At 40.9% G+C, this 12,858-nt stretch overlaps 1 protein-coding gene across 7 annotated transcripts in view; it reads left to right on the top strand.

The window, feature by feature from the left end:
- NRG4 (neuregulin 4) overlaps window positions 1-12,196 on the top strand; it is a 165,476-nt gene extending 153,280 nt beyond the window's left edge. For 4 of the 7 annotated variants that reach the window (XM_061596049.1, XM_061596048.1, XM_061596046.1 and 1 more), the window contains 3 exons: window positions 6,645-6,794; window positions 8,190-8,269; window positions 8,352-9,924. In XM_061596049.1, the coding sequence (XP_061452033.1) occupies window positions 6,645-6,794; window positions 8,190-8,269; window positions 8,352-8,365 (244 nt within the window). In that variant the 3' untranslated portion in view covers window positions 8,366-9,924. Of the gene's footprint in view, window positions 1-6,644; window positions 6,795-8,189; window positions 8,270-8,351; window positions 9,925-9,948; window positions 10,792-11,955 lie in introns of those variants that run through there. The other 3 variants (XR_009759064.1, XR_009759063.1, XM_061596050.1) reach the window with 3 other exon arrangements.
- The last annotated feature ends 662 nt before the right edge of the window (window positions 12,197-12,858 follow it).

Below are 12,858 nucleotides of genomic sequence, written 5' to 3'. Positions count from 1 at the left end.
GTGGTAGAATAAATGCTTCGTTTCTGGTGCTACTTTTGATCATTTCTCTTTTTACCTTGACTTTTGTTCTAGTCTTTACTTTAGGCATAGGGCTTGTGCAAACTTCAGCAGCTGTAGTTTGCTAGTGAAGGCACATTCTGTTTAACTTGCACTATATTCTTATCCAACATATTTTCCCTGGATTCTTGACCCCATCATTCACTAGTACCTCAGAGTTATTTCCAATCGCCCGTTGTCCCTTTTCCTCTATTGCTCAGTTTTGCTTCTATCCCTCCAAGGTCTTCTGTTTGATTCACATTTCACAAATCTGTTAAGCAGAGCACTTGGATTTACACTATCAAGCCCTGTAGCACATACCAGTAGTTCTTATAATGAAATGTGTGACACAACCAGAGCTTGGAAGTAACTCATTATTTTTAATGAGTTACTTGTAATTCGTTACAATTTTAAATAATGAGTGGGTAATTCCATTACATTTGGCAAGTAACGGAACGACTAGTAATTTCCCTACTTTTCAGCTGCAACTTTAATGTTTCCACATTAGGTTGCATGTTACTTGGGGGCGGGAACAAGGGGAAGACAGCTCCTGGCTGTGATTGGTTAACACAAGACATGTGCCTCACACTGATTGGACCTCTGCGCAGACTCTCTCTTCCCTCGTGATCTGTGTTAGGATGCACGAGGGAAGAGGTGAATAGGCAGGGCCTGCTAGCATCTGAGAGGACAAAATGGACGCCAGAGGAAAAAGACAGGGCAAGGACAACGGAGGAGAAGGCAGCAGCAGAATGGCGAAGAGCTGTGGAGGTGAGTGAAGATGATTTGTGTGTGTGTGTGTGTGTGTATGTGTGTGTGCCCCCCCGTGGCACCATTCTGCCCCCCCGCCCCCCACTCCCCTGCCCCCCACCCCCCACGGCACCATTCTGCCCCCCCCACTGCCTCTCCTTGCCTCTGCCACCCCCTCCATCAATCACAAGGCATTTCCGAAACTTTGGCCTACTTCTCTTCCTTCCCCCCCTTTTTGAAGTCTCCCCCTTGTTCCCATGTATACCTGTGTGCTGTATTTATCCAGACAGAGCACTCCTGCCTTTTAAAATGCCGGCTAGCTTTTTATTGTATATTTATTTGAACTCCATCTTTCTTTTTATTTGTATTTTTGTCCTGTTTAATCACAAGACTGAATTGTATGTGGGACAAAAACTGTCTCAGTAATAATAATAATAATAATAAAAATAAAAAATCATTAGGCATATAATAAATGGCTTAAGGCTGATTTTTTTGTTCTTGGCAGAGATGAGATGAGGTGAGAAGTAGGGTCCTTGCAGCTCCTCCTCTCAGTCCCATGAGACTCATGTTCTGTGAGAAAGAGAGAGATTCCCAGTCCCAGAGAGAGATAGACTGTTGACAATCTCTGCTAATATCTATACAAATGTACATAACATGCATCACCTGAACTCACATGATCTAGAGTTACCTTAGATCTTGCAAGATTTGCAAATGAGAAGCAATAGGGTTTTATATTAGTTCTGATTGTCTATTGGGCTATCATAGGTTATATTTTTTTTCATTTTCTATGGCAAAAACTCCAACTTCAGTGGAATTTATGTGATGTGTTCTAATCATTTGAATTTGGCTAATGAATGCTTTATTCTTTCATCAGAACTTTAGCAGTAGTACTAAAATATTAATAAAAAAGAAAAGGGAAAGAAAAAATACTTTACATACATCATTCAGCTGTATTGCTAATTATAGATATAGATATAAAAGATAAACGGCATTTTGTCAAAAGTATTTTTGTCTACATTTTATACCTCATCCTTGGTTTTCCAAGCTTGGCATGGAATGCTTCTCATACAGAATTAATTTGAAATGCTGCATATTTATTATCATAATCATCATATTCAAAATAAAAAATATATGTACTGCCTTCAAGTTGATTCCAACTTATGGTGACCCTATAAATAGGGTTTTCATGAGGCTGAGAGGCAGTGACTGGCCCAAGGTCACTCAGTGAGCTTCATGGCTATGTGGGGATTTGAACCCTAGTTTCATTTTTTTCTCACAACCACCCTGTGAGATAGTAGGTTAGACTGGCCCAGGCAGGGTTATTCAGTGAGCAAATAGGATCTCTTTTAATTGTGCTATCGACCTCCTTACTTCCACTCTGACTGGGGGATCTTGCAGCATGGGGAAGAGATGGGGGCACATCACAGCTGAAGTTCACCCATATAGGAGCATTATCTCTTGTTTATTACAGAGACGCCTGTTGCAGGTTTTGCTGCTGAGAGCAGCAGTCAGTTAGTGTGGCCACTTGAGTCACAGCTTGTTGATCCTGAGGAGGCAAAACTAGAAAGTGAGGTTCAGAAAGAAGGCCCTGTGCATGAGGAGGAGGAGGGCATGAAGCAGTGCCAGTTGCCCACAGCCACATCTGCAGAACAGCAAGTACCATGGTTTGGCTTTGAGAAAGCTTGTACATTTGTGAGCCAGAGTGGGAAAAATGTTGTTGTACGATGCAATTACTGCCTTCCAAGGATCAAAAATCTGAGATCAGCTGTTTCCCCCTCATCCAATGTGAAGAAACATTTTGAGGTAAGCCTTTGTCATGCTGGTCCTCAAAGAGTGTCCATTGTCTATTTATGTTTAAATTGTGAAGTTCCTCTTCCATTTTTTCTTGGATTCATGCTTTGTCCTTCTTCCTCAGAGGGCACACCCTGAGAAGCTGAGAGCAATTGAAGAAGCAATAAAGGCAAGGAGACGTGGCCTTCCTGAACCAATGCATGACACCCCTCCTCCCAAAATGCTGAAGCAGCAGCAGACAACCCTTGAGAGGTGGGGATCTGGCAGGGAGCCTGTCACCCAGAGCAATCTCGACAGGAGAATCATTGATTTCATTGTAGAGGAGACATTACCACTTCAGACTGTGGACAAACCATCATTCATTAATCTGGTTCGCATTGGACTCCCCAAAGATCTCACCATCATATGTGCCAAGACTCTGAGAGACAGAATTGAGAAGAGAGCATGCCACATGAGAGAAACTCTTGCAAACCGAATGGGTGCTGTGGCATATATAGCTACCACTGCAGATTGTTGGACCAATGGCAAGAAGAGTTACTTTGGGGTAACAGCCCACTGGATCAACCCAACTACCCTGAAACGTGAGGTCGGGGCCTTGGCTTGTAAGCGTCTGAAGGGGCGCCATACATACGATGTCCTTTCAAAAGCACTGCATGATGTACATGTGCAGTACAGGATCCACAACAAAGTTATGTGCACTACTACAGACAATGGCTCCAACTTTGTGAAAGCGTTCAGAGTTTTCATGGCCAAAGAACCAGTGGAAGCTGCAGGCACCAGTGACGATGATGGTGATAACCAGGAGGAGGAGGAGGCTGAGGTGGAGTTTGTGCCTATCTGTGAGATCCTGGACACAGGACCTGAGGCAGAGGAAGAAGCTGCAGACTCAGGAGAGGATTTTGTTTTACCACCACACCAGAGATGTGCTAGCCACACCCTCAACCTTGTGGCAACACAAGACATAGAGGCCATGCTTTCTGACTCCTCCAAAAGTAGTCTTCTTGGTCCTTTCAAGAAACAGTTTTGTTCCTTGATGGGAAAGTGCAGCAAGTTGTGGTCCAAGCAGAACCAGTCAGCCCAGATTGCTGAGTATATCCATGCGCAATATGGTGTGTATCTGAAGGTACCGAATAAGACCAGGTGGAATTCCACCTTTGATGCGTTGAAGCAACTACATGAGCTCCTGTCAACTGTGCCACTAAAAATGCATGCCATAACGGACCGCTGCTCCTTGTCCAGGATCACAGCTGCTGAGATTGAAGTGGTACAGGAATACACAGAGATTATGGAGCCACTAGCCCAGTCCCTAGATATCCTGCGACGGGAGAACGGCATGTTCATGGGGTATTTGCTACCAACACTCTGCAATCTGGACCGCAAGTTAGAAGGACTGGAAAACAAACCTGAGAGGTACACATACTGTTTTCAGCTGCTGAGAGGTGTGCGCGAAGCCCTAAGAAAGCGGTTTGCAGCTATCTGGGAGGACAAGAGGCTTCTTCTGGCAGCCTGCCTACACCCTCGCTTCAAACTAGATTGGCTGGAATCGTGTCAGGCCGCCACCCATACCAACAAGTAAGAACATTAGGGAAGCCCTTTGGGTGGATTACTCCAAGGGAAATGTTGTCTCAAGGGAGGCATCAGAGGGCTTAAGGTGGTAGGCAGGGGCTGGGCCTTTTCTTCCTGGGGCTCCTCATCACAACCTTGGGTTGCTGCAGGTAATCCTTAAGGGTCTGCTGTGCTGCCCCATGAGTGTGGTGACTTGGTCACCTTCCTACCTTCCATGTCATCATCCACAGGCTCAGGCTGGACCCTGAACCAGGGGACATGACAAGCATCAGGAAATGAAGAGCAGATGATGGTTTCCTAACATATATGTGTTAACATATCCTCTCTCTTTCTTAGATACACAATGGAAGCCTTGTTGAAAGCTGAAATAAAGATGGGTGTACTTAATGAGGACAGTGATCAGTCTTCAGATAAAGACCAGGAAGGAGATGACTTAGAAGATGACTTCTTTAACTTTCTGCCCCAGGGCAAGAAGTCAGCAGTGGACACTGCTGAGGAGGAACTGGTGAGGTACCTGAGGTCTCCCAGCAGGGAAGTGTCATCACTCCATGGCTTTCCACGTGTGCTGCGGTGTTTTTTGCAGCACAACACAGGCATGCCTTCAAGTGCCGCAGTAGAACGCCTGTTCAGTACTGGTGGCAACGTAATGACTGTAAAAAGACATTTCTTGTCTGACATGCTCTTTGAGCATCTTGTTCTTTTGAGACATAACAGAAACATATTATAAAAGCATTTCAAGTGTAAAATTTGATTTCAAGAGTTGGGGTATCTTCATTGCTTGGGGGGATGTGAGATTCTGTTATGCCATTATGTTAATCTTATGGATAATTTTTTTTATTCTACTACCCCCTGTGTGTGTGTGTTTATTTTTAATATTGTTTTAGGCTTCTTAGATGTGCAGCAGCCAAGGCCAGCACCTTGTAGGAGTTTTTTAAAAAAAGGAACTGAAATGTAATTGTAGTGATTACTTTTGAGAAAAAGTAAAGTAATCAGTTACTTTCAGAGCAATTGTAATTGTAACGGTAATTACTACTTTTTGGGCCAAGCAATTGTAACTGTAATTTATTACTTTTTAAAAGTAATCTTCCAAGCTCTGGACACAACTCATCTCATCTTAGAACAGAGTGTCTTTCAGCAATACAGACCTGAATGCATTATTTAAACTTCACACCATTTTCTGGAAATATTAAAATTGCAAACAAAAGTTTGCCGCCACCACTGAAACAGATCCATGCTTGTCAACAGCAGCACTTACAGATAATAAAGGCATACCACTGTGCCCATGTGCTGCTTCTGTGTAGGGGTGTTTTACTACTATCTGCTGTGGCTCTCAGAATGCCACATACAAGGACTCTCTTTGCTACAGATTTATATACGTGCATGTGAAAGACAGACATCAGCATACATGGCTCTGTACACACTACACACCTCTGCCCCAAGGCTGAGAAAGGAGAAAACGATGGGTAGGGCTAAGCAGAAGAAGAATGTGTGTTTCTTTCAGTTCAGTAGATGGGCTTTGAGGAGGTTTTTGAAGGCAGTATAAGAGGCCGCATCATGCAGGTGTTCTGGAAGGGGCAGGTATTCTAGGCATCAGGAACCACAAGGAAGAAACAACAGTCATTTGAGGAAGCACATCTGTTTTCATTCTGTCCCTCCAGAGTGGTACATGCCTCTTTAATGACATAGTTACATTTCGTAGCAGGGGGACATATCACTATCTTGACCTTCGTTTTGGCCTGGCACCACTATGAGGGCCTCAGAATACTTATGCTTTGCATAGAATTCAATTGCACAAGAGTTGGAGCGGCTTAGCCATTGTTAGGCACAAACAAACCTTTTATTTCCAAATCTAACACCATTAAGCCTGGGGTTGTCAGCATGGCATAGTGAAGACTTCTCTTGGCACCTAACTCCCCTCCCCATGTCAGGAGATGGCAAGGTGGGTTATTTTTTGCCCTCCTTAAAGTATGTAGCACTAAAAGAGGAAGTAGAAATGAGTGTTGCTCTCTCCCACTTCCTCTTTCAGCCTGATATGCATTTATATGCTCAGAGTGGCACCTGAGCAGTTGAACAGAAAGCAGAGGAACTGAAAGAATAGTAGGGAAAGATAAGCAACCTGGGAGATTTGGGGGGAGGGTGTCACAAGAGCCAGGAGGGAAAGAGAATGAGGTGACGTAGAGAAGGTGTAAGTGCATGTGTGCACACAGCACTCACACTCAGTAAAACATACTCTTGAAATGACTTTCCCCCACAAACCCTAACCCTTCCCCCTTGACCACCATCAAATCATTCATCACAAATGTCTCCACTGAACCACAAAAATCAATGATCTGGTGCTTTTCAGTCTTGCCATATGTGAACTGTCTTGATGGGAACCATGGAGAATCACACACCCATTCTTATCTGCACAGCCCAGATTAATGTGTTTCCTGGCCCTACTTGTGTGTCAGACACACAAACGTTGATCAGTGCAAAAAGAGTTAACATAAAGCTTTGTTTCACAGGTGTGTTGAGAATTATACAGGAGCTCGTTGTGAGGAAATTTTGCTCCCTAGCATCAAGAGTCATACAAGAGGTGAACTGTTTGCAGCTGTTTTGGCTTCAGTGGTCGTTCTGAGTGTCCTGGTAGCTGGTGCATTCTTCTTTCTTTGCAGGTAAAATAGCAGTTTTTAAGTCAGCCCTTGCCAACCAGATGTTTTGGAGGTAGTGGGGGCTGTTGAGAGGTGTAGTCCAAAACATCTAGCAGGCATCAGGTGGGCAAAGGCTGGTTTACCTAATCACATAAGGCCTCTGTTATCCTAACTGCTAGAATTTAAATATTCTCCATAATAGAATATGTATTATGTATGCAAGATTAGTCTTTGAGGTTAACGAAAACATGTCACCTTTGTTATGTCTATGTTTCTACTTTTTAATTCTTTAAAAAGCATCACTGTATCACTTAATAGTAATTCTTACAATGAAATGTGTGACACAGCTCATCTCATCTTAGAACTGAGTTTCTTTCAGCAAAACAGACCTGAATGCATTACTTAACCTTCACGCCACCATCTTCTGAAAATATTAAAACTCCAGTAAAATAGTTTTAATAGGATGAAACAGTTCTGTAATGTATATTTATTTATATAATGTCTAAACCATCCTCCCACTGAAAAGTTAAAAGCACTATAAAATATAAATATGAAAACAGTTTCTACAGCTATTGGACCAAGCTATAAAAAACCAGTTGTAAAACCGAAACTGCTCTTTCCCTTGACATGTTGTCTGAAATGCTTCCCAAACTGTTTCAGAATATCCTTGGTTGCCTGCCTGGAGAACTGCTACTGCATGACACTGATAGCTATTAAAAAGATTCTTAGAGTAGCATTTTGGTTAATTCGTTTCACATATGTCTAGGAACCAGACACATTCAAGCTGGTCTGTTGTGCAATAAAGCTGCATTCTTGGCCTTGCTATATCAGTAAATCATGTTATTACTTCAGTTCCTGTTAGTAAAAAAATATTACAAAGGCATTGTAAAGGGTGAAGAAACAAAGGAGAGGTTCCCAATGATACAAAACAAATACAAGTTTGCTGGTTCTGGCCTTTTGACTTTGTGTTTATATTGTACAGGCTGAGTCATATGATCACATAGTGATGCCTATACACTCATTAAAACACTGACTGTTTTGTATACGGCAAAAATCAGAAGCATTATCCATTATCCATTTTTGAATGCCGATTCAACCCACATAAGATTTGCAATGGCACACCAAATACAAGCCCACATTATGAGCCCACTCAACAATTCAGGTGACCCATGTAGTCTACACAGTATATGGTCATGTGCAAAGGGAATGCATGAATAAACCTTGACAGTCCAATGTATGCCTCTATTTCAGATGACTGATTGATTAAAAGTTATTTAACTGGTTGTGTGTTTTCAATCTGAAACTTGGATTGTGTTATAATAGCAAAAGCCACAAGTACTAAATGCATCCTATGATTTCACATATTCCCTTGAATTCTCTTTGTTATAACTCCCCCCCCCCACAATCGCTTCCTGTCAGGAAGGGCCAGATCCTACGTACCAGTTCAGTAGAGCGTGGTGACAATCTGATTGGGAGAAACAGCAGCAATGGTTGCAATAGTGAGTAGTTTATAAATATAGTGATGGTGGAGGGATGGTTAAGAAGAATCTTGATGAAAAGAAAATGCTTTTTTCTTTTCAGAGATAACGGAATAAAGAAATCAAAGCAAGAAACTATGGAGCAGCAACACGCAAAATAGCCATAGAAAAACTAAAACCATGTTGGAGAATATGGTAAGAAGACTGAACAGAGAAGATATCCAAGACAAATAGGTGTTGTATAAATCAGAGAAAAGTTGTCTATTGAACCTATCAGGACAGTAATATTTAAAAGAGATCCTGGTTGCTTGAAAGAAAGAGGCATTATGTACAAATGACTTATTTGTGAATTTTAGTTGTGTTTTTCCAACATGTGTTTCAAACTATTTTTGATTTAATTATCTAATATGTATTGATAGGTAATGAGATAACAGGATTCTATTACACTGCAATCATGTTACTAGAAAGACTTAATGTCATCATAGAATTAGGGGAAGGATGCATATCCAGTAGTCTGAATTTCTATTTAAGATACCTGTCCAGAAGAATTTTTTTGAACATTGCATGAAAACGAGAGCTGTGAACTATGGATGGAAGATATTTAGGCATTTTTCTTTGATATGCATCCCTAATATTAGACACAGGGACTTTCTTGATTCTGTTCTTCCTGTCCTGACATTTTCTTTAGAGAAACTTATTGTGGAACATATAACCACTAATTTAAACCTAAGAGTAGAGAACAGGGAGAATTCCAGTCCCACTGATCCATATTTAAAACAAAATATTTACCATTGGCTTACACTGCCCTTGAAAAATAGGGGGAATTACTCATTTTGTTCATGTCCAAATTTAGCACTCACCCTAGGAGACTCTAATCATGCTTGCATAGAGTGGTTTCTGGATGCTATAAAGAAAAGAGAATTGGTATGGTTGACCAACGTATATGCCATGATGACATGTAGATATAAGAAAAGTAATGATTGCTAGGAAATGGGAGCTGAAAAAGCTGTTATTCAAGAGAGTTGTCATACTAAACGTTCTGAGCAGAAAAGCTAATATTTATGTCAGTAATAACAAAAATAGCAAGTTCCTTGCCATGATAAACCAGGAGCCTTATAAAACAGTACTAAAGGAGAGTATCATTGATACAGCTGCTACAATCAACAAGGAAAAAAATACAGAACAGAAGTTTCTTCTTTGGATAGAAGAATAGTTGAATTCAATGAAGAATCAGTTGAAAGGAAAATTGTGAAAAAACATACATCCCTTAAGGGATCCCTTAAGTCCTTAAGGGACATCTCATTGTTCTGTTTTTGGGAAAGATAGTCCACACTTTCTACCAGAACAAACAGGAACATTATGGGATGCAGAATGAAGACCACCAAATAACAACATGTAGGCTTTGGTGGAAAAAAGAATAAAACATTAAAATGGCTATCCGAAAGCAAAATATGAATGCTCACCATAAATCAACACTTATTATGCTGAAAAGCCCACTGCTTTTCTTGAATACTACATAACATTCATAACAGTCAAATCAATCTTTGGGTTCTTAAGGAAAGCACATGTGATAGATGACTTGTGTTGTTTTAATGATATTTGTTAACCACCCTGAATTACAGTGGAGAGATACTAATTTTTTAAAATAATAATAATAAAAACAATCTTCTAATAAAGCTATTCTCTTATATAATTTTCAGGAATCCATAACACTGTTCCCAGATACTGTGAAAGAAGAAAATATTGCTAATATTTTACAGGACCAAATATATAAGCATAAATGTGCATTGCTTATGTTCTTGCAGTTGTCAGAAACAGAATGTAAGAGGTATGTGAAGATCCTGAGAGATGAGTTAGAACCAGCTTTACCCATAGTAATTAAAACAGATAAAATACTGTTAAATCTTGCCAATAATTTGTTAAATAATATTGAGAAGCTACTGTGTTTCATCCATTTATTTCTATCAAAGGCATTTTCCTAGACATGGAAAATAAAAAGGCCTTTGATTGTGTTGAATGGGACTTTACATGGTGGGCAGGCCCAGTAAAAAAAATTATAAATTGGACCTTATATTTCCGCAAACTAGAACTAATAGACCACATGCAAAAAAGGTAAAGGTGTCCCCGCACTTGTAGTGCGAGTCGTTTCCGACTCTTAGGGTGATGTCTTGCGACGTTTACTAGGCAGACCGTATATATGGGGTGGGATTGCCAGTTCCTTCCCCGGCCTTTCTTTACCCCCCAGCATATGCCGGGTACTCATTTTACCGACCACGGATGGATGGAAGGCTGAGTGGACCACGACCCCACTTCCTACTTAAAAAACCCCACACACCCTACATGAAGCCTACAGCTGTTTACTTTTAAAACACTGACTATACTGAGATTTTGGGAACTGTTGCTTTATAATTCCAATTGAAATGGAACAGCTCTGCTTCCTTTCTTTGTGGTATTCAGTAGATGATTCATTTGGGAAAAACAGTTGTTTAGACTCAAACATAATAACTATTGTGCCTTGCAAAAGTAATCAGACCCCAGACCAATGCTCTCATATTACTGAATTACAAATGGTACATTGTAATTTCGTTCTGTATGATATTTTATTTTGAAACATTGAAATTCAAAATCATTGGTGACATTGGCTTTATGTTGGGAAATGTTTGTAAGAAACATAAAAAACTGAAACATGTTGCTTGCATAAGTATTCAACCCCCCCACATTAATATTTGGTAGAGCCACCTTTCGCTGCAAAACAGCTTTAAGTTTTTTGGGATAGGTATGTACCAGCTTTGCACACAGTGTCGGAGGGATTTTGGCCCATTTGGCAGATTCGCTCCAGGTCGTTCAGGTTGGTTGGACGTTGCTTGTGGACCGCAATTTTCAAAGAGCACCAGATTCTCAATAGGATTGAGATCAGCCCTTTGACTGGGCCACTATAGGACATTCACGGTTTTGTTCTTGAGCCACTCCAGTGTTGCTTTAGCCTTGTGCTTGGGATCATTGTCCTGCTGAAAAGGGAATTTCCTTCCAAACTTGTTTTTTTAGTGGACTGAAACACTAATCTTGCAGTATTTCCCTGTATTTTGCTCCATCCATTCTTCCTTTGATTTTAACAAGATGCCCGGTCCGTGCTGAGGAGAAGCATCCCCACCAGCATGATGTTGCCACCACCATACTTCACTGTAGGGATGGTGTATCTTAAGGCATGGGGAGTGTTAGGCTTGCACCATAAATAGCGCTTTAAGTTTTGGCCCCAAAAAAGCTCTATCTTGGTCTCATGTGACCACAAAACCTTTTCCGACATTGCAGCCAGGGCACTCTCATGCTTTCTGGCAAACTCCAGACGTGCTTTCAGATGGTACTTTTTGAGTAATGACTTCTTTCTTGCCACCCTCCCACACAGGCCAGTGTTATGCATAGCTCTTGATATGGTTGACTCGTGCACCATTACTCCACTCCCAGCCACTGAACTCTGTAGCTTCTTCAAAGTGGCTTCTCTCACATCATCTCCTTGTTGGAGTGCTGAGTTTTTCTTGGCAGTGCCTGGGTGGTGTGATGCAGCTTCCACTTTCTGATTATTGATCCAACTGTGCTCACTGGTATATCCAAACACTTGGATATTATTTTGTACCCTTTTCCTAAATCTATGTGTTTGTATTACATTATTTCTCACTTCACAATGCTCTTTGGTCTTCATTTTCCTTCAGGTCTACAGCCTAACCACTGATCCTTCAACATTGGGGTTTTTCTCCTGACAATGTGACAGCAACTTTGATGGTTCACAGGTGGAGGCCAATGGTAACTGTGTCCTCAATAGGGCAATTTCTTTCATCTGTGTAAATGGAGCTTCCACAGCACAGGGGTTGAATACTTATGCAAGCAATATGTTTCAGTTTTTTGTTCCTTACAAATATTTCCCAACATAAAACCAATGTCACCTTACAATAATTGATTCTGAGTTTCAAGGTTTCAAAATAAAATATCATATAGAACAAAATTACAGTGTACCATTTGTCATTCAGTAATGAGAGAATTGGTCAGGGGTCTGAGTACTTTAGCAAGGCACTGTATGTTATGTTCCTAACATAGGACTGCTTAGTCGAAGGATGAGGAACCCATGTCCCTCTGGATGTTGCTGGACTACCATCGCCATCATCCCTAATTGATTGCAAAGACAGCTGGGACTGATGGGAGCTGGAGTCCAGCATCATGGAGGGGGGCACAGATAGTAGTTGAAAAAACTACTTTTGGTTGGCCTGAATATGACTGACACCTATACTTTTATTACTTGAATAACCCAGAAGGAATTCAGCAAAGATGCTCTCGCCACTTCTATCTGTGTGCCAGGAAGAGCTGTTGAAATCACCTATTTGTATGCCATTTCCACAAAAATTGTGCCCAAAGTAGCTCACAATATATCAAGTGAATAATAAGTATAAAAATACAGAAATATATTGAATATATAAGTATAAATGTTATAGAAGCTTTTCCAGGGGAAACACAAACGGGCCAGCCAAGCTCCACATGTGATCATTAGAGATATTTAAAAAGAAATATTGTTCATCCTGCTAAAGAATTTGGTTGTTCCTCACGAAGGTTAAAGGTTTATC

Source organism: Rhineura floridana, chromosome 14 (genome assembly GCF_030035675.1).
Source record: "Rhineura floridana isolate rRhiFlo1 chromosome 14, rRhiFlo1.hap2, whole genome shotgun sequence".
In the NCBI taxonomy this organism is placed as follows: Eukaryota; Metazoa; Chordata; class Lepidosauria; order Squamata; family Rhineuridae; genus Rhineura; species Rhineura floridana.
The sequence above is the reverse complement of the archived record's forward strand: the minus strand, read 5'-3'. Positions and strand labels throughout refer to the sequence as shown.